The following is a 27,292-nucleotide window of genomic DNA, read 5'->3' as shown; positions in this document are numbered from 1 at the left end:
TGCTATAGTAATTTTATTTTTAGTACTTTTGCTTTAGTACTTATGCTATAGTAAAATAATCTTTATTTTAATAATTTAATCGTATATAATATTAAATAATATTATTAATATTATTATTAAATAATTCATTATAACTTCTATACTATTTCTCTTTTAAATCGATTTTAATTGATTAATTTGAAGTGCATTGTTTAATTTTAAATGATTAATTTAGATTAAAATACTAGTCATTAGTAACGACAAATATTTTACATTATTCATTACATTGATGTAAATTTGACTGATATACAGAATCAAAGTCGAAGTCTTCCCAATAATTACTACTAAAAATACACAAGTACATGTAAATCTCAATCAGTAAAATATTATAACAACATTGAAATTGATTTGTCAGAAAAAATTCCATACGACATTATTAATAGTTTTCAATAGTGAAATCAAATTGCACTTCAAAATACATGACCGTAAATTGCTTTAGCACGAAATTGGGCATTGATCGATTAAAATGTTTAATTTGATTGAATGATTAGTGGTTACGATTAATAAAATTAATTGCCGATTTTTCGGTGATTTATTTAATCGATTAATAGAATTAATCATTAATTAATCATTAATTAATCATTAATCGTTGATTAAAGAAAATTCAGCCGAAAAATCAATGATTAATTTAATTAATTAATAACGTTAATCATCAATCACCAATTGTTAGTTATTACATTAAATTTGATTATAATTTCATTTAAATATTTTTAGACTATACTTTGAAATTGTAATAAAACGAGAGAGATATAGAAAAACAGCAGAAATATATTATATAGAAGAATAGTTACTTTTAAGAGGTTAATATTCACAGATATTTTCATTTATTGTTATTTTAAGTCTTTATTGTTTCATATTTAGAATTGTTCTTTTAGAATTACTCTTTCCTTTGAATTTGATAATTTTGAGAATTTTGATAAATTAGTGATTATTGTGAAGGAAAAAAGATTTTTTACAAAAACTTAAAAGGTGTATTATATGTATCTGACATACATTCTTTATTTTTGGATATTATAGAAAAATTCATCGTCATCCATTATTGTCAAATCCATTATCATCTACTGTAAAAAATTTCAATGTATTAAGTTTTGTATTGGAAGTAAAATTATCTGATTATCTCGAAATTGTGCCAAAATCATCTCTCTACACATTATTACAAGGTGTCTCAGCCGCAACAGAACACATGAAAAATATTAATTCTTCAATAAAAAAAAATTTCGTTAAAAGAAAGTTAATTGTTGATAAGTTATCCAATTGATGGGATAAAATTGAAAAGAATTTAATCGTTATTAAGAATTTAATTAACGATTAAAAGGTATTTAATTCAATAGTTATTTATATATATATAAACTTTATTTTCGGTCTCTATGGCCAAGAAAAGGAACTTGGTCTTACAAATCTTATTCACACATTCACCCCCACTTCACCGCTTATCGTACAGATCCTATTAACTAATCTAGGCTTGAATTACAAAATGCAGAATATCAATTATGGCTTAGGAACTATTTAATATAAACTCTCGCCACGCGACTGAAATTATGGATTGGCTTTCCAATGGTTATTTATAATTAACGTTGAAATGTAATCATTAAAGATTATTAAAAAAATTTAAACGTTAATTGCTGATTAATTTTTTCCTAATTTTGCAAAAAAACTATATATATATAAAAATACTTTGAAGAACTAGCGAGACATTCATGTACATAAGAGAAAAGGTATGTATTGGAAACCACTCATATCGAAGTTCTACAGTAAGGAAAGCGCCAATGGCTAAACCGATAAACACCAGAAAGCTTTAGCCATTCGATTACATTGAAAAATGTTTTGCTTCGAGGCTTCTCCACTACTATTGAGTTAGAAATATTCTTTTGAAAGATGATACGTCATGATGATACAATCCATATTATAGATAAGCTTTCCTTTTCTGATGTAAAATCTAACATTTTATAGATGACGAGTGATGAACAGTTCCTGCTAGAATATCGATTACGAATGAAAAGTAGTTTAGAGAATATGTTACATTTGTGTGTATAGAGATTTATTTGCACATGGTAAAAGTGTTATATAAAGTTTACAAAAGCTCATATGATTAAAAAAAAAAAAAAAATGAAACGCATAAATCAAGAGAACAAGAGTTATGAAAGAGATAATTGAAGAGAAAAAATTTTAAAAAGGATCAAAAATTACTGTGAGAGTCATTATTGTTATTTTATTATTTAATATATTTTTATTTTGCTTTTATTATTTTACTTTACATTCCTCTGCTAAAATCTATTGTCATATTCTTAGAATATCGGAGTACATATTTATACTTCATACAACCATAAATATCATATGAAAACAAAAAAATCAACTCATTGTCGGATTCACTTCAGATGAAAATGTGCAGAAATTGAGATACGTATATAACAATCTCTATTATTTTGAAATAAAACATAATCATGCTTAAAATATCTCATATAAAATGAGGAACATTTAGAAATAAAGACACATTTGGATTGATGAACCATAATTTCGAAAATTTAGATTGGATTGACTTGAGATCTCAAAACCTAACATTAAAATACTTTACATTTTCGTAACTTAAGAATCGCAATAGTTTGGATAATCCAAAACCTAAGCTGAAACATTTTGAGGTTTAGGAACACAAAGATTAATTGGAATTCTAAAGTAAGTAGAATTATAATTATTAAAATTATTAATTATCTAAGTAGCGCAGTTAAAAGTTTAAAGTCTTTAGCTATTTCGATTATATATTTCTCGAAAAGATCTCTTGACTCCAAATTAGAATTTTGGCCCTGTATCTCAATCAGTTAACGTTTGTTCAAATTCGTGTCCTTGAATCCTCGATTTGAACCTAACCTGACTCGATTTCAGAATGTCACGTGTGTATGTTCTATTTGAATTCTATTTGAATATTTTTGAGAATAGGCTACTTTCCCAATTTGTAGATTTAAATTCCTAGATATGCGGATATGACAACGTAAAAAGATTTAGATTTTACATTCAGAATTTTAAAATAATTATAGTTTCCTGATTGTAGAATTTTTTGGTCTGATTCAAATCCTACAGCATTTTTGTTCTCGCTATGTTTCAATTTTAGTTTAATTTTTTCAAACTCGAGATACCCTAATTCAAATTCTTTTGATCTCATATTTTCTCGAAATTTAATTCTCTCTGGGTTCATGACTTTTACTTATATTATTATATTATTTATTATTTTCATATAATAGGCGGCATATATAATAAATTTAAGATTTAGACTTTAACTTTTTTACATATTATACGTTTAGTAAATTTCTAGAAATGTAGCCAATTAATTATGGTTGTACACAGAATGATAAACACACAAACGCTATATGTTAACATAAAATATAATTTGGAAGCTAAGACACACTTTTATTCAACTCTTACTTCTTTTGTTAATGTTTAGAAGAATGTAAGTTTGCACGAAAGTTCGCAGTTTACTAATAATATCGCTTTTTTGCAAATTTATTTACTAAAATAATATATTTTAAAACACAGTCATAAAGAGATTGACAAGAAGTATGAGTCATCATGAAAAATTTTGTATAATAAGACATGAAAGAAAATTCATTTACAAATAATTCTCATGACATAAATCGACATAAGTTCACAATATGCTACCACTTCCACTATTATTAGGCTCGTGTTCATTCTCTCCGTCTTGAACTTCGTCGTTCTTTCCATCGTTGACATTCAGTTTACTTCCTTTATCGTCATTGTTGGAATATTTCATGCTTAATTGCTGGGATTGTTGTCTTTGTGGGCTATGATGCGGTGAAATCGATTTTCTGTTTTGTTTTCCAGATTCGTCGTGTTTGGAATCCTGATATGTCGAATTCCTCCTCCTTACTGCAAAATAATTTGTGCGTACTTTTACGTAATCGTCAGAATTTGTATTGCAGTGATGTCAAAACAAAATGCATTCTCTATAAATCTTTCTAAATTAAATCAGATATTATATAAAGTGACTCTTATTAATATTCATGCTATTCAAAATATTGTTGTGGACTTCGATTGTCTATAATAAGTTTGGATTAATTTTTTAATAATATATTAGAACATTCATTATAATTTATAGTAACATAAATTTTGTTTATTTATTGCACATACTTTTCTTAATATCAAACAATAAATTGAATCGTGTCGAAATGTAGCGTGGCAAAAATATTCGGACGTTTGAAGAACTATAACATTCGAACCTGAAAATTGTTAACATAAACAATAATTAATAATTTGTTGGATAGCCCTTAACCTCAATTACATATCGCAGACACTTTGGTATATTTCCAGTAATTTTTTTTTTAAGTAATTTAGCGGAATATTCTTCCATTCTTCAGTTAATCGTTGTTTTCGTTATTTTTCACCGAGAAAAAGGAGAAATGTATCGAGAAATCGGTCATCTTCATTAAGTAAGAGTACCGTGGCTGATATTGTACGGAGATACAATGATGAAGACTGAATTGAATCAATTTCTCAGGAAGGTCGGCCACGAAAACTTAACGACCGAGACAAACGCATTATTCTAAGAAAAATAAAACTGAATTCTAGTTTAAGTGCTCCTAAGTTAATTTTAAAAGTATTTCAAGAGACAGGAAAGAAAGTTCATGCAGGTACAATCCGCCGGATGTTGAAATTAGCTGGATATAATGGTAGAGTGAGAAACCGTACATAAACAAGACGAATCGTAAGAAGAGATTAATTTTTGCAAATCAATATGTTCATAAAGAAGAACTTGATGGACTGATGTAATTTTCGCCGATGAAAGTAAATTTAACATATTTAGCAGCGATGGACGTAAATTAGTATGGCGTAAATGAAGCGCTAAATTGTATAAATTTAAATCCAACGATAAAACACGGCGGTGGAAGTGTTATGGTATGGGGGTGCTATTCATCAAAACGAATTGGGCAGAAGAAATTTTAAATAAAAACAAGTATCTTAATATTTTGCAACAAAATCTTAAGAAAAGTGCAACCACAATCGATGTTCAACGCACATTTAAATATTATCAAGATAACGACTCCAAGCATAAAGAATATCTGCTATATAATTGTACTCAAATATTACATCCGCCACCACAGTCACCGAACTTAAATCCCATCGAGAACGTATGGGATTTTTTAGACAGGAAAATTCAAACAACGCCAATAAAATCGAAAGAGGAGTTAAAACAACGATTACTCGAAGAATGGAAGAATATTCCGCTAAATTACTTAAAAAAATTACTGGAAATAATGCTTAAACGTCTGCGATATGTAATTGAAGTTAAGGGCTAACCAACAAAATATTAATTATTGTTTATGTTGACTAAACATAATATGTTATATTTTTAGGTTCGAATATTATAGTTCTTCAAATGTCCGAATATTTTTGCCATGCTACATTTCGACATAATTCAGTTTATTCTTTGATATTAAGAAAAGTATGTGCAATAAATAAACAAAATTTATGTTACTATAAACTATAACGAATGTTCTAATATATTATTAAAAAATTAATTCAAATTTATTATAGACAATCGAAGTCCACAACAACATTTTGAATAGCATGATGTCCGAATATTAATAAGAATCGGTGTTTCCGAAATCGTGGTATAACTATTACTGCTGTGATTCTACAAAAAAATGGAGAATTATAGATTGATGTGATTCTGTAAAAATAAGTCGATCCATAAGTTTATCCATTTGAGTAATATTTATTTACGACAAATCATACAAAGTACAAAATGTTCAAAAATATATAATTGATGTCTGATGAATGAATTTAACAAAAGTCCATAAAAAATAGTAAATTGAATAAATTGCCTTGAGAATTTTACATTTTCTTTTTATTAAATGTTATATTTGAAAATATAAAATTTGAAAATATTTGAAAAAATGTATTGTTTTCATAAAACACGAAATATAAATTCATTGTTTACAATAATGTCATCTTAAAAATGAACTGATTTTAATAATTTATAATAATAATTATTATAATAACTATATAGTAATTAAAAATTCTATAATATGCTTCAATTGACAATAATTAAAATGTATTTGAATAGAAAATATAATTTTATTATTATTATTTTTCACATACAATTGCTACTAACAAATTGTGGTAAATTTTTTTTACATTTTTTTACATTTTTCTTGATAAAGTAAAAAAAGAATCATTAATACATAAGAATAGCTCTTTTAGAGATTATTTGATAATTTAGAGATCAATTTGTATATATAAATCAATAACAAGTAGCAGTTTTGACTTCAGTTATTAAAATATTGATATGAAATTTAATTCTATATATATATCACGTAGTAACAAACGTATAAAACGTATATAATTATTTAAGTTAAAATTTGATTTATCAAAGAAAATATATTCCACATAGAATATCTTCTATGTAGAAGATATTAATTTATGCATCGTTTAGTAATTTTTATTTCTACTAAATTTATATGAAATTGAAAAGTAAAAGCATAATAAAAATTAGAACACTGATAGAATAATAATATTAATGATAATATTATTTAATATTAAATATTGCTACAAATATGATCCCATGAATCAATTTATTCTAAATTGGTAATATAATATAATACAAATTCAAGTATAAGAAAAATAACAATATTAATTGACATTAAATATTACTGTTATTAGTTATTCATTTGAGACAAATTTTTTCTAAACTTTATTATTCTAACTATTTTAAAAAGGTAGTATTACTTTTCAAAATATTTGTATTTCAAAATATAGTATAATAACATTATTGATATTACTGTAATTTATAATAGAGCATTAAATCTTTAGTGAATTTATTATTGTAAAGTGGCTTCATTGTAGAATTATAAAAAACAAAAAATAAAAATAATACAATAAAAATTCAAATTTAATATTTGAAAGCATTTCACATAACCAAAAGAAAGATCGATCTATCGGGTTAAACTAGATTTTTTTATTTATCAAACAATTTTTGCAATCACTTAAAAATTTCTATTGAGATTTTAAATTGTATAAAAGCTTTCTAAAAATATTTTTTCTATACAAAATATATATAGCTGCTATATAAATATCTATCTAATTTGATAATAAAAATTTTCTTAATCTGTAACGCTAATTATTGTAAGTTAACATACTCTATATTGAAATTCGTTTATTTTAAATATTCTTTGCACTTCTTTGGCATCACTTTGATAACATTATAGATTATAATTTTATTGTACTTTCGCCAATATAAAATTTAGAAAAAAGTGTATATAGATACCTATAAGATATTTCTCTTGAAATATAAATTTCAAAGCTTGCAAAAAGTTCTATAAAAATTCTCTAAAAATAGAAATTGCTCATCAACTCTTGGGTTAATGGAACAGTAATATCGCTTCTTCATGGAAGCGAAATCAATTTACATATTGTATGCTATTGTTTTATTTAATTAATTATTAAATTTATCTCAAAATTTTGATTCTCAGCATCTCAAATTTTGATTCATCAAACCATACTATCTTTTTACGATATAGGCACATTAACATAGCTAAACGTTTCTTCATGTTCTTTTTATTAATAAGTATACGCCTTGCTCTACAAGATTTTAGTCCCACTTTGTGCAACCTTCGTTTTATAGTTTTTCTCGACACATCTAATCCTATTGCATTCAAAATCTGTCGTGAGGAGATTGTTGGCTCTCGTCGACATTCTCGAACAATTCGACGGTTTTCTTGTATAGTTAATACAACGTTTTCGTCCACAGCGTCTTAAATTCTCTACAGTATTATGTACTAAATATTTTTTTCATATTTTTTCCACCGCACTTTTCGATATTTTATACTTCAGGACTATAAAAGTCCTGACTTGAATCCGATAAAGAATTTGTGATATGTATTGGACAAACTTCCTTTGGACAAGCGAAAGAAAATGGACTTTTAACTTAATGGACTTTTTTAATAATTTAAAATCAGCTTTTGACAGTATTGACAAAGATTATATAGAAAATCTTAAAAACAGTATGCCGCGACGACTAGAGGACGTAATTGCATTACATACAAATTAATTAGCAGTTATTGGTAGTATCCATTTACTTTTGTCTTTCCGTAATTGGTTGATTTTTTTTTGTTTAAACCTAATTTGGGTTTGCACCGACTATAAATATTACTTTTAATTGTTATTCAAATAATCTATATATTATAAGAATAAATGTTAAATGAAGCTTAAATATATAATTACAATGCTATATTGATTAAATTTCACTGATATTCTTTTTCGTCATCTGTCTACTTACTTTTGTCCCTGACTGTATTTATACATATAATATATATACATATTATCCATAAATATTTTATATATATAATATGTTTTACTTGATTATATTTTACCCATACAGTATACAAAGTTTGGCTACTAAATCTTAAAATACTCTGCATATAAATAATTTACGTGTCATAATTAACAATAAAGGTTTGTTAAAAAGTTGATGAAATCAAAAGTCGAAGTTTAAAAAATCGAAGATAGATTTTAAAAAGTGACACATTGATTAATATGTACAATCCATAATTCTATATAAAATACGATTTACGTTTACAAACCACAATATGCAAAACAGTAAAAATATGAAACATGTAAAGTTTACTAATTATGTTTAACCATCAGTTATAGTGAAGAGCATAATTACGAACTAATAACAATGAAAAATTGTCGATAATTTGGATTGTTATAACCTCGTACAAGAAAATCATACGATTATTATATACAAGAAAATCAACGATCGTTATATGATAATGATGATCTTATTTTAAAGCTTAATCTTTACTTTCACAATCTCGAATTCGTTTTTTCCAAAGATGATTTTACATGTAGTCAGTGGAAAGGTAAAAATACTTTTTTCTCAAAAATTATAAAATTCAAGCGTCTCTAAAAACGTTTGAAACGTTTTAAAAAAATGTTTTCGTGACTAGATTCGCCAAAATCTTGAAGACTAAAACCTCCTCTTTGAAATCTACTGTATGATAATTTTTCACTATTTTATTCAACTTTGAACATTAGAATTAAATGACAAAATTTTTTGAAGTTTTATCGTTTAATTTTAACATTTGAAGTTCAATAAAATACTGAAAAAAAATTATATAGAAAGATTTAAGAACTCGTTGTAAAGAGAGGACTCCATTTTTCAAAACGATGGATCTAATTACCAAAAATATTTTTCAATGTTTTCAATAATGTTTGAATTTGTACAATTTTACATTCTCACTTCCTTACTCATTATAAAATCATCTTTGAGAGAAAATGAGTTCAAGACTGTCAAAGTACAGTTTTTATGCTTTAAAATAAAATTAAGTAGATTGTTACAGGACTATGTTTTATAAAGTCGTAAACATTTATATCTTTATTTTATAAAGTTTAAATTGTTTTTCATTGTTATTAATTTAGTAACTTTTCATTGTATTCTAGCATCAACAATTTTGTTTTCATGATTTTTTTAAATTTATCGTCAATTTAACATGCTTAGTAACACTCATAGGTCAACTTATTTGTAAATAGAATTACATATAATTTTTACCTTTAACCTTTCTATCCTCATAGTCGCTGTAATCCGACAAATCGCTGTAGTTGCTCGAATCCCTCCGTTTCGTCCTGGTTCTTTTACGATTAGGTAAGTCTGATGTGTTCCCGATATCTGTTTCAATCTTGCTATTGGAGATCTTGTGTTGTGGTGACCAAACACTTTCCCTTTTTTCTTTGTACTTCAATTTCCGTATTTTATCGATATCCTTGAGCTCGTCGCGCTTTCTGGATTCACTGCGACGTTTTCGTTTTCTCTGACGACTATGGCTGCGTTTTTGTCTCCTTTCGTAATGTGACCTCCTGCATTAAATATTCAAATAACTTAACAATTGTATAATTTCGTTAAGATTTTGATAAATATTCCTGATTTCTTAAATTCGATAAACCAATCGATAGATTAAAACGTAAAAAAAGATTTGCCTGTGGAGATTTAAAAGAAATGTTAGGAATTCAACAACATTCAATGAAATTAATGCGAAAATAGCTATAATCATTTTCTATAGAAAGATAAAATATTCTCTTCTGTAAAGATAAAAAAATGAACTACTTCATATTTTCTTAAATCTATATAATCTGTAAATAGAGATATAAAAATTAGAGAACCTGAGATCTATGTATATCTATTTAACATGTTTTAGAATACAATACTTTAAAATCTATAAAATCTTGCAAAAAAAAAAAAGACGTACTTTTTTGTAAAAGCAAGAAACATATATTTGATATCTTCTTAGAAAACAATAATCTATAAAATCTTCTGTAATAGAAATACGAAAATTAGATAAAAACAGTGTAATGAAGAGAGGATAAAGACATATATGAATCGATATTGGCTTAAATTAAAGAGATTTCCGGCCGTGGCCAGAAAACGCTATCACTACGTTATTTTAGTCTAATTTCGTATCGCTGTCAGTCTTCCTTTATCTAAAATCATAAGATCTAGATTTTCTTTCGAATGAATAAATTCCCGAAGTTGAAGTTTTATATTTGAGGTCCTGTCACGCCATACACATCTCTCATAACATACTACAAATTTCATTTCGACGATATGTTTCCTGAATATTTGGAAGAAAGACGTATTCTTTGGAATACAATACTTTAAAATCTATAATGATATATTAATGAAACATGTTTTTCAGATAAAGGAAAAAAATTTTATGGAGCAACAGGTAAAACAATTAATCAATTATAAATTCATACAAAGTTTGTCATTCGAAACTAGTGAAAATTATTCTTTCCTATTTTATTTTTTCATTGTTTTTTGCCTTTTTTATTATTCTTTTGCTTTATTTCATCAAAGAGGAATTAATTATTCAATTTTTTTTATTATTATACACGAGATAATATCCAAACATCACGAGAAACTATTGAAACTAAAAGTATTTTTATTAATCCTATCATTATAACTAATTATTGTTTTAAGAACTGTATTTCGTTGTAAATACTATTCCACAAATAGTCGATAAATATTTAATGTAGAATTTTCAAATACTCTACGAGCAGTTCGACAGTAATTGAATTGCAACATCTTGATAATAAGCGTAGTTGTAGTTTGCCTAACAGAACATTATGATTTAACACTTTATTCCAACAATTCGATCTATGTAATTCTATTATTTATTATATAAAAATTTATTGAATTACATCAACGGTTTTATTATACAGGGTGTTTCACAAAAACCAGGCCACCTCAGTATCTTCTCTGATAATACGAATCGTTCCTGACGTAATTTAAAACTGATTGGAGAGACGAATCAAATGGAAGAACTATATTTTTAAAAATATCGTAAAAATATTGTTTAATGTTTTTTCAAGATTCATTGGCATTTTTTATGTAGGAAACGTGTATTTTGTTCTATTCCATCACGTAGTTCATGAAAAGATACGTTCGGACATGCTTATGATACTCATGAAATGACCAATCATAATAAAAATATTTTGATTGTTTTAATTATGTTAACGACTGCAAAAATATGAAAATGTGTGGATATTAATATATGCTACAAATATATTAAAATAATTATTTCATTATAGTTTTAGAAATAGCTTGTATGAAAGCTTTTTTAATAATTGACTATAAAGAAAATGGTAAGCTATCGTTTGACTGCTAATTTAAAAATATTCTTCATTCTTTATTGAATTTTCAATAAATCTTCTGCTTCTTCCTTGTCTTTAGAATAATTAAATATTTTTGTAAAACGTAACAAATATATCATATCTTAAATATAATTTCATGATAATTCAATAAATCCTGTTTATAAATTAAATACATTAGTTGAAAAACAAAAAATTTCGTCTCTTTGTTACTTCTCGCAAAAACAAGTTTGTATAAATAAAAATATATTAATCTTGAAACATAATTTTTTTGTTTAAATTATCATCATGAATTAGATGTACCACTAACTAGAAATTACTAATCTAATGTAATAAAATTTCCGATTATATTATCTTAATTAATTTCCAAATATAAAATTTTCGATAAGATTAATACAACAAATCAATAAATGAAGTAGAAACCTGAATTAAAATATTGTTTAAATAACATGACATTATATTTATAAATTTTTAAACTCTTAAGTAACATAATCTCTTCTAATTATTTGTGTACAATTCTTTAATTTAATTTTATTTTTTATAAAAAATTAAATACGTATCCGTTATTTAGAAATTAGAATTATAATTTTGAAATATTTCGTTACGCAGAATGTATGCATTGTATATAATATACTTTTTACATTTTTTATGACATGGATTATAATTAATTATATAGATAAAATATTTAAATGTTCATCTGCATATTTTCTTCTATATTAAAGTAAAGAATGCTCTGATCTATATGTCGATAAAACTAACCAAAAAAATTAATATGTCTATTACGTATATCGTGGATTTATTTAAAATATAAGACACAAATTAAACATCATAATATGCATTTTGAAGGAATTTATATATACGTATACTAATTCATCTATACGCAGATGTAAGTTCTATAATAGTTAGTTATATAAAGGTCTATAATACAATATGATATTTAATAGATATTTAGTTTAAAGGAATCTTCTCTATAGAAAGTACATATTTAAAATTAAACGGACTAATCTCGGACAATCATGCCAATTTAACAGTTAGTAAAAAGAGAAGTAAAGTAAAAAGAGAAGTTGATATTCTCTTCGACGTGACATTTACGTTTAACATAGTTTTAAACAGACAAGAACTTACGTAACTATATTATCCGTAACTATATTTAAGTAACTATATTAAGTAAATTATAGTCTCACATGGAGAATCGTAGAGAGCTGGAACAAAATAGGATTAAATATTGGCCAAAAGTTTTAGTCATCTAGAATATTTTTTGTGTTTGTGTTGTGCATTCAATTATACATTTATTTGGCTTGATTCACTAAAGTCAATATGACTGACGAAATTAATTTATTTAAGATATTACTATGTAAAAATGAATATTTTTTAGTTAATTATTGATATTAACAAATTTCCTTCATCAAATTTTTTTAATTTATATAACTTAATGCACCTACTGTTCTAATATTCCCAACGTTGATAATATCACGACATATACAAAAATATTTGCACACTTGATGAAAAATTATCATTGTTTTAAATCGTTTAAACTTCATAAAACAAAATCGTATCACAATCCAATTGACCTTGTTTTAAAACGTAAAACTTCTACCAATCTTGAGTTCTTCTTTTCCAAAGATGTTTTTACATCATGCAGCGGATACCAAGCAAAAATGTCTATGCTGTCGAAAACTATAAAAATTTAAACGTCTTTAAACGAAATTATAGCAAATTTTTTTTATGACTAGATCTACCATAATCTCTAGGATTAAAGTTTTTTCTTTTACATCAACTCCTCAACACTTATTGTACGATTTTTTTCGCCATTATATTGAATCTCGAATATCAGAAATGAGGAAAATTAAAAAATCCTAACATTTTCCTATTTAATTCTAACGTTCAAAATTTAATAAAACGGCAAAAGAAGTGTTGTAATACAAGTTTTAAGAGAAGACTTTAATTTTATTATACATTCGATTACGAAAAAAGTTTTTTAATTCTTTCGGAGACAGTTGAATTTAATTTTTCAATATTTTTTGTATTTTTCAAAAGACACAAACGTCCTTGCTCTCCCCTTTGTTGCATGATGTAAAAACCTGTTTGAAAAAAACTAATATAGAGCTGTTAAAATGGAGACTTTAAAATGGGGCCAGCTCAAAACACAAAGAATTTTTTCGAGTGTTGCGATTATTTTCGTCCACCTCTGTATATAGGTCCAGCTTGTTAAGAGTAAAACTTAATTCAGTGTTTTTACGATGAATTAATTACAAATTCATTATGAAACATTATGAAACATTTACAAAAATATCGTATTAGATACCCTCCATAGTTTTCGCTCTCTAATCAGAAAAAGATGCTATCGAAAAGTGCGATAATTTATGAAACTTAAAAGATGGTATCAGAGAGATTGCCATTATACGAAAATGTTCAAACTCGATAATAATTTCTCTTATACTAACTCAACTAAATACCTAAAAAAATGTTATTCATAAATTTGGTATTTCCGAAGAATTATTATTTAAGGAACCTTGCGAAATTTGTCTAGCGCTGTAATTTGGTGTGATCTATTCATCAGAATAAAACGAAATTTTAAAAGGATTCTGAATATAAAATTTTAGCTGCGGATCTTTATTGGTTTTCTGAGATATTAATAAAACTTTCGAGGGTAAGATTTCAGAGAGAGTAGGAAGCCGTAAGACAGTGCAGATCATAATCAAAATTCATATAGAATCGATCGAGTGGTGAAACAGAGTTGACTGAATCGGAAACAAAGTTGCTTGAGTCGTGAAAAGGAGTTGTCTTGAATCGATTAGTTGTAGATTAACTTGTATTCGTTACCTTGTCCTGTCCGTTATTTGTTTAATCATCTGTATAACCATTATTAAATATATATATTCCTTATATTTAATCTCTGCAGTACAATACATTAAATTTTGTCTACACAAATGTCACTAACATCTAATTAGATTCGCTGTCAGTTTGACCTGTACTGGGATTGTGTTGGATTATTTTTGGTATTTTAATTTGGCTGCCGTCAGATAACCGGACACCCATTATCTATAAGATATTTTTAATAAAATCTGTCAATGTTAGATTTTAGGTACAACACTTTATAGAAACTAAGAATAGTATCGCTATTTTTAGTAAAATCTGTCAATGTTATATTTTAGGTACAACACTTTATAGAAACTAAGAATAGTATCGCTATTATGTCATCGGTTATTCGATAGTTATTGGCAATGAGTATAATAACAACAATCATACAACGCTGATTAATACAGGTTTGGATTGGTAACGTCGGCATAGACAAGATTCATTGTACCTAAAGTTTTTTATTAATATCTCAGAAATTAGAAAAGATCCGCCACTAAAAATTTTATATCCGAGGTCTTCCCACGATCTCAGAATTTCGTCTCTTTAATGAATGGATCACACCGCATTGTATCATATTGCCCAGTTAGAGATCATTGAAGAAATTGCATTTACCTAATTGCTTCAACATTTTATGTTCATTTAAAATTATATACAGACAGTGCCAGATTTTCTGGGGAGGCAGTCTTAACTGATAGCTGTTTTAAACAGTTTGTGCAAGGCAAACAAGTGAGGAATCTACTGCAACTGTTGCTATCCACACAAAGCGAGTAATACATCTCAAGGCATCTTTGATTTCTTGCAAAAAACTTTGCACTGTCTGTAAATACATAAAGTAGCTCCCAATCTCTACTCCTCAAAGTGCACTAAAGAGGATACATGCTATTCAATTTAAAGGAATATACGTATATGTATAAACAAAGCAAGACATAGTCAATGTTCATCAGTCTTTCACCTAAATCGAAAACAAGATACATCATTTGCTTCGTGTAAACGCTACAGCAGCGATAACATTAGATATTTCGTTCGTTTTGAATATTCTATATAATACGAGGCAGCTTCATTTGAGATAGTTGAAATTAATTCGTGAGAAAGTCTCGCACTGTCTGATTCTTTGCACGCAAATGCACCATACGTATGTGCGTCCTCGCATGAGCCTTACTTACGATCGATCATCGCTTGAGTTTCGCAAAAACATCTTACAATTTAGCGCGCGATCACTGATTACAAATCAAAATTATATCTCTTATCAGTGGGAAAGAATGTAAATCACTTGAACAATCAAATCCATTATTAGTAATTAATTTCAATTATTTCCAATTGTAAGTATGTCTCAATAATCAGGAAAAATCAGCGGAATCATTTAAACACGACGTGAGAATAATTAAATTTACAGGAATCATATGAGCATTTTTAGTCGTCCATCAAGGACATTACAACAGTCCATAAATAACTAATTAACATACTTGATATAATCTTGAACTTTATAATCTTAAAGCTATGTACACTTTCGTTTAGAAATCCTATGATACTTTTTATTGTTAATCCTCCAAAGTAGATCGTTAACGTCCTAATGAAATTTTATTCGTAAATTTTTTTAAGCAAACTTCTATTCTTCCTGAGGATTTAATTTAAAAAGTGATTGTATAATACAGCAAAGATTTTTTTACATTTTTTGGAAACTTGAGGGTGCAAAGAAATTAGTTTTTCCTTTTCCTATGCTTTAGTACTTATTGTAGACGATGATGTTTCCCAATTGCATTCAATGGGAATAAGGGAAATTTGTATTTGTACCTGCGTTATTTCCAAACTAACAACATTCAAAAATAATATTAGTAGAAAATTTCAGTATATATTCCTGCTCAAAAATGAATAATAAAATTTTCTAACTGCATGTAATATAATTGTTAAAATATTAACACTTGACAGATTCTTCTATAAAATATTATCTAATTTAATAGTCCTGGTAGATAGTTTAATTTTCGATTCTTCCAATTTTGAAACAAATATAGAATACTTCTCTTAAGATTTTTGAATATTATATATATTTACAGACTCTGCGAGGCTTCCTTGCAAAGCTATCGCAACCGATAGCTGTCAGAACAGGTAATTGCCTCGATCGAGTTTTAAATAAGATATGCAGGGCGAGCAAACGAATTAGTAGTTACCGCAAAAAGCAGCTATGGCATCTACATGTACATCTACAGCGTCCACACGAACCGAGTGAAGCGTCGTACAAACGATGAGATTTTCTGCGTAACATGCCTTGCGACCGAATTTCACGTAAAATCATAAGGCATTCTCATTGCCTCTCACAATCAGTACATTCTCTGAAATAGCTAGCATAGCGTTAAAAATAGCAAAATAAAATTTAAGAATATATCTTCATAAAAAGATTGCAACTATTGCAACAATTGTTCTATCAATTGAAATGAAATTAAAATTATAAAAATTAAATTAAATTATATTAAATACAGGGTGGTTCAATAAGAATTGATATTTGAATATTTCTGTTGTTTTTGAAGACATAAAAAAACTTTGTTAATAAAAATTGTTCGTAGAACAATTGGTCTGCAATGTGACAGTAATAATATTTTTGTCACCGGAAAGATTTCGGAGATTTTTAAATGAAATTATATATTATATCAACTCGACCTGTGTGTCGAAAAATGATTAATTTTGAAGATATTTTAACCTTAACTTTATAAAACTTATTGCATGAAATAGAATATCGTTCCTGTCTTTCACATGATAAATTTTGCAAAATTGAATTTGAAATACTTTTTAAATTAATAATTTTCCGACATATACAGGTTAATATTTTTTTTTATAGAGAATATTGAACTGTATCGATTAATGGATTAAAAGATATATGATAAATATCAATATAATTACATTTAAAAAAAATAATTACAGCTACAAAAAAATTATCATTCTATATCATTCTATATCTTTCTATACTGAACAACTTTTGTTTTGTAAAGTTTTTTCAAAAATAACTGAGATATTCAAGTGCTAATTCATATTGAAGTATTCTGTTTACTAAAATTGTATTCAAATGAAATTATTAAAAGAATTGTGGCACAAAACGCCAAAAAGTTCTTTTAATCATTTATAAATAATTGAGAAGTAATTTTATTTCATTTCAAATTTGATTCGATCGTACAAGGAAAACATTGTAATGTCAAAACATTTGCTACTTACATTTTGATATCATATATCGAAGATTTGAAATAGCGATGTTTAAAGTTTTAAAGAACATATAATTTAAAGGCAAACAATGGCAGAATATTTTATTTAATTTCATAAGATGTTTCAAAGACTTTAATTTACAATATTGAGAATTGCGGCATGAGCTCTGTTACTGTATCGAAAGCAAATGTTCTTTTGAAGATGTAATTTTTCATATTACAGTCCGTCTCATAGTGAAACATTTGCTTTTTAAATGGATTAAAACCTTAAAAATGGTCTCATGGTTTCAGGTGAAACCTGGCCACGAGATTCATAGTCTAATCTAAAAGCTAGTCACAAAGCATGTCGTGAGGTAAATCTCGTCGTCTATAGGGCATTTAACGAACCGTGAAACACCATTGATCTTGATAAAAAATCGACTCGTGTGATAATCTCAGGTAAAAGATCGCTCATGATCGTTACGCCTCGTAATATTATTCGTTCATTCATTCTAACACGGTAGAAACAGAAATCGAAAAAGTTGAGGAACTTTTAAATAGATTCTATTTGAAACATGGATCATAGAACTTTTTCAAGAAACGTTCTTACATTTTTACCGTTACAAGTTCCGATGAGAATAGATAAATAAACTAAAATATTCTTAAAAATAAAAGTCTCAGACAGAATAGAATTCATAAAATATAAAAATAAAAATTTGTTCATCAGCATTAAAAAGGTTCTCAATATTTGCAACAAATACCGACACTAAATATTATTCAACGAATGGTGTTCGAATATAAAAATGGATTTTTAATTAAATGTTCTAAAATAATTTCTGTTCTCTAAAATATCTGTTCCACTATTTAAAAAGTGTTCCTAAGTATGATACTTCTTTCTATAAAAATTGACAAACAAAACCCTTGTATTTGAATTGTTCCAAAAACAAAAAGAATCTGTCAATTTCCTGCTTAGAAATATATTGATCAAAATAATCTTACTTTATTTATTGCCTTTTTAAGAACTTTGTGAGATCATTAACAGATAAGATAGAAACGTATTGATAAAGCCAACTAACAAGTGTCTTTTGACATAAAATTGATTGACAGATATTTCTGAAGATCTTAGATGCTCATTAAACTATTTAATTGATTTAGTTTTGAAGAATTAGTTAACATTCCACTAATTGTTTTCAAATAACCAAAACGGTCTGCTCTTCAAGACTTGAGTTAAGACTTTTTTTTTCTATCGTGAATTGCTTAACAATAATTTTGCAATATATGCAATATATGCAATGTCATATATAATACCCATATGAGTAAATATCGATCGCAGCTCAATAACTTTAATGACTATTTTTTATTTTTATAATTTCCTATAAAATCAAACAGTAGAAAAAAAGTCATCAATGTTTCATAAGCAGAAAAAGACGATAGCGTGTAAGTTTTATAATCCCGAAAAAATATCAAAAAATTAAATTAGAAAATTATTGAAAACTCTTCATTTCGATTCAATTTAATTGTTTAACATAAGTTAATAATGTGAAAATAGTAATTGAGAGATCCGGATTACAGTTATTAATTGCGGTTAAATTGTTTATGCAAATTTACGTTTTCTTTAGGACAACTAAAAAAATATGACTTAAAATAGGGCTAAAAAAAGATTTGTTCCATCCTCTGAATATTGTAGCAAATTTATATAGTTTTTTTCATTTTACACATTTTATTCTATTTTTGCACGTTTTAACGCATAAACATTCGCATAATGTATCAATTCTTTAAATGTGTAATATGGTGTTTTGAATGTAACAAAAACAGAAAAGTCGAATGTAACAAGAAAACAAGAAAATTACCTAGCAGTAGAAACAAAACCAATATTTCGAAAAAGGAAAGAAAATACAACATTTTTCGCTCGAGCTTGTAAAATATAGGATATCGTAAAACATCGTAATTAATAAATAAAGCATTAACCTATTTTCTTCTTTGTCGCTGGATTGACTTTTCGAAGACGTTTGTTGCTTGCCGAAAGTGTTCATTTCATCGACGGATTTCTGTTCGTTATTCTCGTTCACGGGCTGTTTAATCGGAGCTGGATTTAACGTGAACACTGCCTTGTAACGACCACTTCTATGCCGCAACAATCCAGCATTCACCGCGTGCTTCAAAGCCCGATGAACCTGAAAGCTTTTTTCGGTGAGAAGCGGCAAATGGGAAGGTTTCGATCTTTCATTCTCGTGTTTTATAATTAAGAGTTCAAGTACTGTAAATATCAGAGGTTAAAACAAGAATGAAGGGGGAAGTTGCCTAATACGAGATTTTCTTTAGTAACGTAATACGAGACTTGAATTTATTTTAATTACAGAACTTTTAAATGTTATATAAAATAGTAATATTATTTTCATGTATAATTAAACGTTTATTCTCTTTTATTTGACACTGAAACTAAGCGTTTTAACTAAATACATATTTGTGAAATATATTAGGAGATCATTTTTGAAATGGTTGAATTAAATTACAAGTATACATATAATCGTTATAAAATAACAATTATATAAATACATAAATACTGTTATATAGTGTGTGCAATGGAGTTATTAACTAGTTGTTGTATCATTCAATATTCAATTTATTAAATAATACAAATTTAATCTCGAAGCTATTTAATAGTTATTATATTTAATAGTTATCATATTGTTGTTTTTAAAAATATACAAAATCTTCGGAAATTTTTATTATGAAATTTTCATATTATCGAATTTTTGTTCAACTAACAATAAATTTTGTTTTAAATAGATTACTCTGAAAGGCGAAAACACTGAAATAAAAATTAGAAATAGATTTTATACGCACTATGTATGAAAACAGATAGAAAAAAATAAATTTCAAGAATAAACAAACTGAATCTTATGTTACGAATCTATTCCATTTTATCTGTGTATTTATAAAATTTTCATTTTTGTTTTATTATAAAGAAACCGAATCGTTTTTACTATACGTACTTTACTCTTCAGTAGGTTGCAAAAGAATTTTAATAAAATCCTTACTGTTTATTTTAATAAAAGTATTCTTTTTAATATAAAGTAAAATATTATGTTAATTTTAATAAAAGTATACCTTAAGAATTGTAATTTCTTTACGAAATAGATCTTATGTTAGGCAACTTTATCTACTTTTGTTGATATCGGTATTTATACGTATAATACATCTTGTATAGTATCGTAAATCTTCAATTCTTTTTCTAGAATTAGTAAAAAAAATAGATGACAAAAAATATAATAAAGTAATAATAAATACAATTTACTTTATTTTTACGTTCTTTTTCCTAATGCAATTTTTCCTTTTGATTCCTCTATCATATCTTTAACCTCTGAACAGCCGAAATGTTGTAGTCTAAGTTACCTTTGACCCATATTGGTATTAAAAATACCAAATATCACCTAGTAACGTTTACATTATATAAGAAAAAAATGAAAATATTCTATAAATTTATGATTTTTCTGTTTATTTACAATTTACAAAAATAATCGGTTTGGCGATTCGAAGATTAAAGATAAAATATTATTTTAAAATCAAAATTTTTATCACAAATTCATAAAAATTGTATTAATCATTAAACATTTCAATATATTAAAATTTGTATCAGATTCTCAAAATAACGATTCGTAATAATTGTGTAATTGTAAATTTTTGGATGATACTTTTAATTAAAACAATTAGATTATTATAATTTCCTAATGGTCATAACATTCTTTTTTAGAAATCGAAAGAAATAAAAAGCATAGAAAATATACAAAAAGACATCAATCGAGTTGCAATTTTATTAGCACGTCAATTTCATCATAATTTACAGCATAAAATTGTTCTAAAATTATAATTTATAAAATTTAATTGAATTTCCACATTTCTCGATTATAATATAATATAATAAAAATAGCAAGCGTCCTTTATTTCAGCTTATAATCTTTGGAAATTCTGTTATTGAAGAAAATGGTGGAAAATGCTGCTTCTAGGAAGAATGCAAACTTCGAAGCATCTGATGGATCATCAAAGACATTCGAAGATTCTTAGAACGCTCCAAATTATTTAACAACCATCTGCAGCGTGATTATGCAAATCTTGTAAATTCAGAGAATTAATTTCTCAAAAATTTTTCACCTCGAATTTTTCATTCAAAGAAAGTTTTTTCTCTTAATAAGTATTTCTTTGTTTAATTAAAAAGTTTCAATCGAACATATTCTTAAATAAAACATAATTTAAAATGGTTTAACGATTAAAAGTAAAATAATTTCCATTAAAAATTTTGCGTATAAATTAAAAAATTTTGGTTGTTAAAATTCGAAGATATTGCTTTCCTTCCGTTTTAATTTTTAAACTTCTAGTTGAAATATGTAGAAAATTTTGTTCAAAATTTGCTTGTATGTAGATATTGAACAATTTCACAAATATTCTACATATTTTTAAATCTTTTAATTTATTTTTCATAACATAATAAGAACACTGATAAATGTTCCAGAAATTCGAACTGTTTGACCTGATTTACGTATCTATTTAATACTATTTAAATTGCATATAATGTAAAATATTTTTTTCGTTCTCGCAAGTAAAAAAGATATATTGAAGTCACACTTAAATGAAACACCTTGTATCTCGTTTCTTTTGTTGCCGCTTGTGTATTAATAATTGAAACGTGCACTACACTATACTATATTGCCGTATTGTTCTCATAATTAGTACTGTTTCGTAAGAAAAGTTCTATGTTTTTTTATTCCAAATGTTAATAAAAATGAAAACCAACTACAGCAGAAAGAAAATTTAAAAATAAATTGAAATTACAATTAGTGAACTGTAAGGGCCACGAATCAAGTCGCACATCTAATAATGATATAATGTATCTCATATCAAGCCGTCTTTTAAGATTGTGGAAGGATCATAATTAATATTAAAAAAGAAACGAGACAGTAATATGACAAAGAATTTTGATTAACATTGTCGAATTACTAAAAATTGTACGCAATTAATAATTTACATTTAGCTGTCACCTGCATCGTTAAATTTCTCGGCGTACTCTTGGAAGTTTGTCGAAGGAAGTCAAGAACATCTCGAGCGGTAGATCCTTTTCCCTCGCATAGATGTATCACGGCATCAAGCACACGATTCATGAACCGTGGATTTGACGCGTACACCATGGTTGATTTGTTTCCAACTTCATGTAACTATGTTGCACATAAAAACGATAGACATAGTATATATATATATACATATACACATATAACTATAATAATAATAATAAGAACAACAACAACAATAACATATGATAATATATAATAATGAAATATATAATAAATTTTACAAAATTACTAGCTTTTCCACTGTCATTTTCTATATTAAATGTAAATAATTCTAAATTAAATAACAATTCTTTTACATCAAGTTCTATAATTTTGATTATTTATAAATTTAATTTTAACTTCTTTAAGTCAATTAACATATCGTTGAATTTTTGTTTTTATATTAACCTATGCTGTAGATTATTATGATATAATTGTGATTGCAACGTGTCACCTAATAGTCAAATTTAGAAATTTACGAGAGAAATAAAAATGCTGATAAATATTGATCAAACATTGCAATATTGATATTTGTTCCTGTAATTTTTCGAAGCCCTACTGTGATTCGCAATTGGATTACAAATTCACATTTTTGAGAATCTAATTTAAAAAAAGAACTTCGACAGAAAATTGTTCTATCTATCAAATATTATAGAAAGCACCACATTTTGGATAGTCTACATATTATTTTATATTATTGTTTAATATTATTATATTCATTATTATTGCATATTTACATTTTCAAATTTGTTACATATAAATACATAAAAGCAGTCTATTCATAAAATTTTCATTTCTTGTATGTTATGGTAGAAACTTCTAATCTGATTTTGTTATATTTTATATATCGTACCTATGTAAAAAGTATAAATGTTAAGCTAACTACTGAAAATTCCATAAAAATATGAAAATAAATCTATCTTTTTGGATTATAAAATTTAACCAGTATATCGATTGCATATAAATACATAAGATATATAAATAAGTATACGTGTACTTACATACACGTAGTGATGAACGTAATTGAATCAGTAACAATGAAAGATTATCGATAATTTGAACTTCATAAAAGAAAATCATATAACAATCCACTTAATTTCATTTTAGCATAGCATAGAACCTCTATTTCAACAATTTTGAGTTTTCAAAAATTATTTTACATCATATAATGAATGGAAAAGTTTATAGTTTTCGAAAAAAAGTACCTTTACTTTCTCACTCGCTATATAATACAAAATTTTAGCATAGCATAGAACCTCTATTTCAACAATTTTGAGTTTTCAAAAATTATTTTACATCATATAATGAATGGAAAAGTTTATAGTTTTCGAAAAAAAGTACCTTTACTTTCTCACTCGCTATATAATACAAAATTATGTTTGGAAATAGAGATCTTGAGTTTTAATATGAGATCAAATAGATTGTTATATGATTTTCTTTTACAAAATTATAACAGATTAAATTGTCGACGTTTTTTAATCGTTATTAATTCAGCTCTTCACTGTATATATTCATCGAACTATTGATCCGTATTGTTTTTCAAATATTTTAAAATTGTATATATTTTTTTATTATTATACAAACAGTAAAAATTATAAAAGAAAAAGATTGTCCTATTGGATTGCGAATGTTGCAAATTTAAAGTTTTACGCATTAGAAGATGGTATTTAAATAGAGGTTACTTTTATCGTTATATATCATTGCATTATAACATCATTGTATCTTGATATTTTATATATTTTTGCACTGAATGCATTCTTAAATTTTCAAGTTTTTCATAAGTGCATAGAAATCCACCATCTAATAGTAATTTTAAAAAATTAAATAGCAAAATGCTTACTTACTTCCTGAAGATTTAAAGTAACATAGGTTTTCGAATCAGTGCCGTCATAGTTAGATAATAATTAACAAAATAATTGATACTATAATCATGCAAGTAGACATTTTTCCAAACTGCAAATTTAATTAAAACACAACAAATTTTACTGAAATCAACAGTATATAATCTAATACGTTGCTGGGCACTTTTATTCTTATTTTTTTATTTCGATTCTATGACCAAACATTGCTAATTTCAGTAGGTATATTGCAATATATAATATTAGCAAAAATTGTGATGTAATTTACCAAAGCCATCATAAAAGGATGTTACATACTCGACATAATTCTGTTTTTCAAAAATAATCAAAATTTATTGCGTAAAATTATATTTTGCGAATTACTTATATACATATATAGATATTTCCATATATATGCTCCACACATATAGATATTTTCGTATATATATTATATACATATATAGATATTACACATATTAGTATCTTTCATATTCATTCTCATAATAAAAAAAAATTATTTAAAAAGAATTTATTTTATGATATTTCATATTATAAAATTTATTTATGATATTTTATATCAAAGCAATTTCGTATATATATTTTTATAGCAACATAATAAGCGCAATATCAAAAATACAAGCTTATTATTGACACTCTAAATAAAGACATTTACATCATAAAGACATTTACATTTTTAGAAATTAACATGTGTATGTATAGAATGTTCTTCAGAAGATAAAGTCTCGTTTTCATTATGAATTAGAGTATGCATGTGTCGTAAATACGCCAATATGAACGAAGAATATTTGAAATAGGGCAGACGAGGAATAATGTACATCAAAAGAAACGAATGTTTCAAGAATTTGTATGAGAGGAGAACATTGAGTGCCAGCAAATGTCTTGTATGATCTTGAATATTTCAATAATCTGCTATAGTAATGTAAAAATCTGTTCAATAACTGTTGTACTTTGACAAGCTGCAGGCTTTCTTAAAACTAATCCTATAAGTAAATTTTGAAAAGATTTGTGTAATTCGAAATTTTACATAATACTACCAAGTTTAATAATAATAAAACATATGAATTTTTATGATGACTATGAATAAAATGAAATTTACAAATTATACATCTTTCGACTATTTTATTTCACAAACAATTGCACAATCTATGACCTGTAAAACTAATTATTATTGTTGTTGTTGGTTAATAAATTATTATAATAATATATATATTTTAATATATATTAATAATAATTATTAAAAAAGATCTATTTTTATCTATTAATAATAATACACTCGTCATTATTTATTATGTACAAATTATCCTTCTTAAGTGCAAATTCTTTTATAACACAAATGATTTAACGTCAAATCTGTGATTATCTTTAAATCCGATCTTGCAGTTATCTTTCTTTGATGTTCAGCATAATATCGAGATCATTGTCACGTACTATTCAAGCACATACTTCGTTCATAAGCATCCTGATGGTTTACTAGCAAAGAATCAATTAATCGAAGAATACCTGATGGTTTACTAGCAAAGAATCAATTAATCGATTAGAGAAGATGGTGTAGGAAATTTATTTTCGATAGTTGTAAAAAAGATTAGTAATGAATCAATAATTGAATAACGACTCTTTTTATTTTGATTTAGTCCCCATTGAAAAAGAGATTAAAATATATTAAACAAAACACTTAGAAAAATTGAAAGGAAATCTAGTATCTGATTTGAAATCACTGTCAGATTATAAAAATATCAACATAACATCGAATAAAATGAAGAAAATAACAATACATATATCGAAACTAACATATATTTATTAAGTATTGCTTAAGTATCCTTTTCGAGGAGACTTTCAATGTAAGAAATGTCTTTCAATGCGAGAGTGCAATTCGAGAAGACTTTCAATTACCATGTCATACTCTACTTAGAATAAAACATCTCGTCAATGATAACTTTTTCCCTGTGTTCACTCATCCAAGCTTACGTTTTGTACACTCCAAACTGTTAAACGAAACGATAATTCTTATGAATTTTCAATAATTTCCTAATAACTTTTAAAATTTATTCCATTATTATTGTTGTTTATAAGCTTCACGTTAGACAAAGATACATACACTCTAGGATTCCGTGAATTGGCTATGATGAAAGGTTTTCGTCGAATGAAAAGCGACCTGATTATCAACGGATGTCGCGGTGAACTGAATTGCAAGTCAAACGTATCCTCGAAAGTACCTTTCTCTCCGTGTTGCTTTCGCACTCGTGTATGTACCCTCGTGGAACGATGTGTTTGCCAGTTGAGGCTTGTTTGCTGGAATTTGTGGCCTACTCGTTTTCCAACGTGAACGCCGTGGAAAAGCACCGTTTTGTGTCCTAAGTAAGTTCCAAAGGATTCTAAACGATGTCCATGATAGCTACAAAGGAAAAGCAGACGAATTAATTCGCTAATTCAATTCCTTTCTGCAGCCGTCAATTGGCTGCACCCGCACGTCCGTCGAACCGCAGTTACAGAATAGTATTAATTATCGTCGATCGACCGCGTAATTGAAGTGTTCTCCCTCGGTCGTGAATGCACGTATTCAAGCGTGATGTGGGATCATTGTTCAATGCACAACTTGAACGACGAATTT

The 27,292-nt window shown here is 26.4% G+C and overlaps 2 protein-coding genes across 4 annotated transcripts in view; one reads left to right on the top strand and one right to left on the bottom strand.

Annotated features, from left to right (window-relative positions):
• LOC122529280 (gamma-aminobutyric acid receptor alpha-like) overlaps positions 1–27,292 on the top strand; it is a 164,197-nt gene that overhangs the window by 73,565 nt on the left and 63,340 nt on the right. The gene's annotated exons all lie outside the window — the stretch shown is intronic.
• On the bottom strand, positions 3,596–26,837 carry LOC122529283 (uncharacterized protein DDB_G0283697-like). 2 transcript variants are annotated; one of them, XM_043655243.1, is made up of 5 exons: positions 26,780–26,837; positions 22,757–22,930; positions 19,689–19,894; positions 9,599–9,903; positions 3,596–3,915 (listed from the first exon to the last, which is right to left on the bottom strand). In XM_043655243.1, the coding sequence occupies exons 2-5, from the start codon at positions 22,901–22,903 to the stop codon at positions 3,674–3,676; spliced, it is 900 nt and encodes a 299-aa protein (XP_043511178.1). In that variant the 5' UTR covers positions 22,904–22,930; positions 26,780–26,837; the 3' UTR covers positions 3,596–3,673. The 2 variants fall into 2 exon arrangements, with proteins under 2 accessions (XP_043511178.1, XP_043511179.1); XM_043655244.1 differs by lacking the exon at positions 26,780–26,837 and adding an exon at positions 26,457–26,462.

Source organism: Frieseomelitta varia, unplaced genomic scaffold (genome assembly GCF_011392965.1).
Source record: "Frieseomelitta varia isolate USP_RPSP 00005682 unplaced genomic scaffold, Fvar_1.2 scaffold_282, whole genome shotgun sequence".
Lineage (NCBI taxonomy): Eukaryota > Metazoa > Arthropoda > Insecta > Hymenoptera > Apidae > Frieseomelitta > Frieseomelitta varia.
Note: the sequence above shows the minus strand (reverse complement) of the source record. Positions and strands in the feature narration are given on the sequence as shown.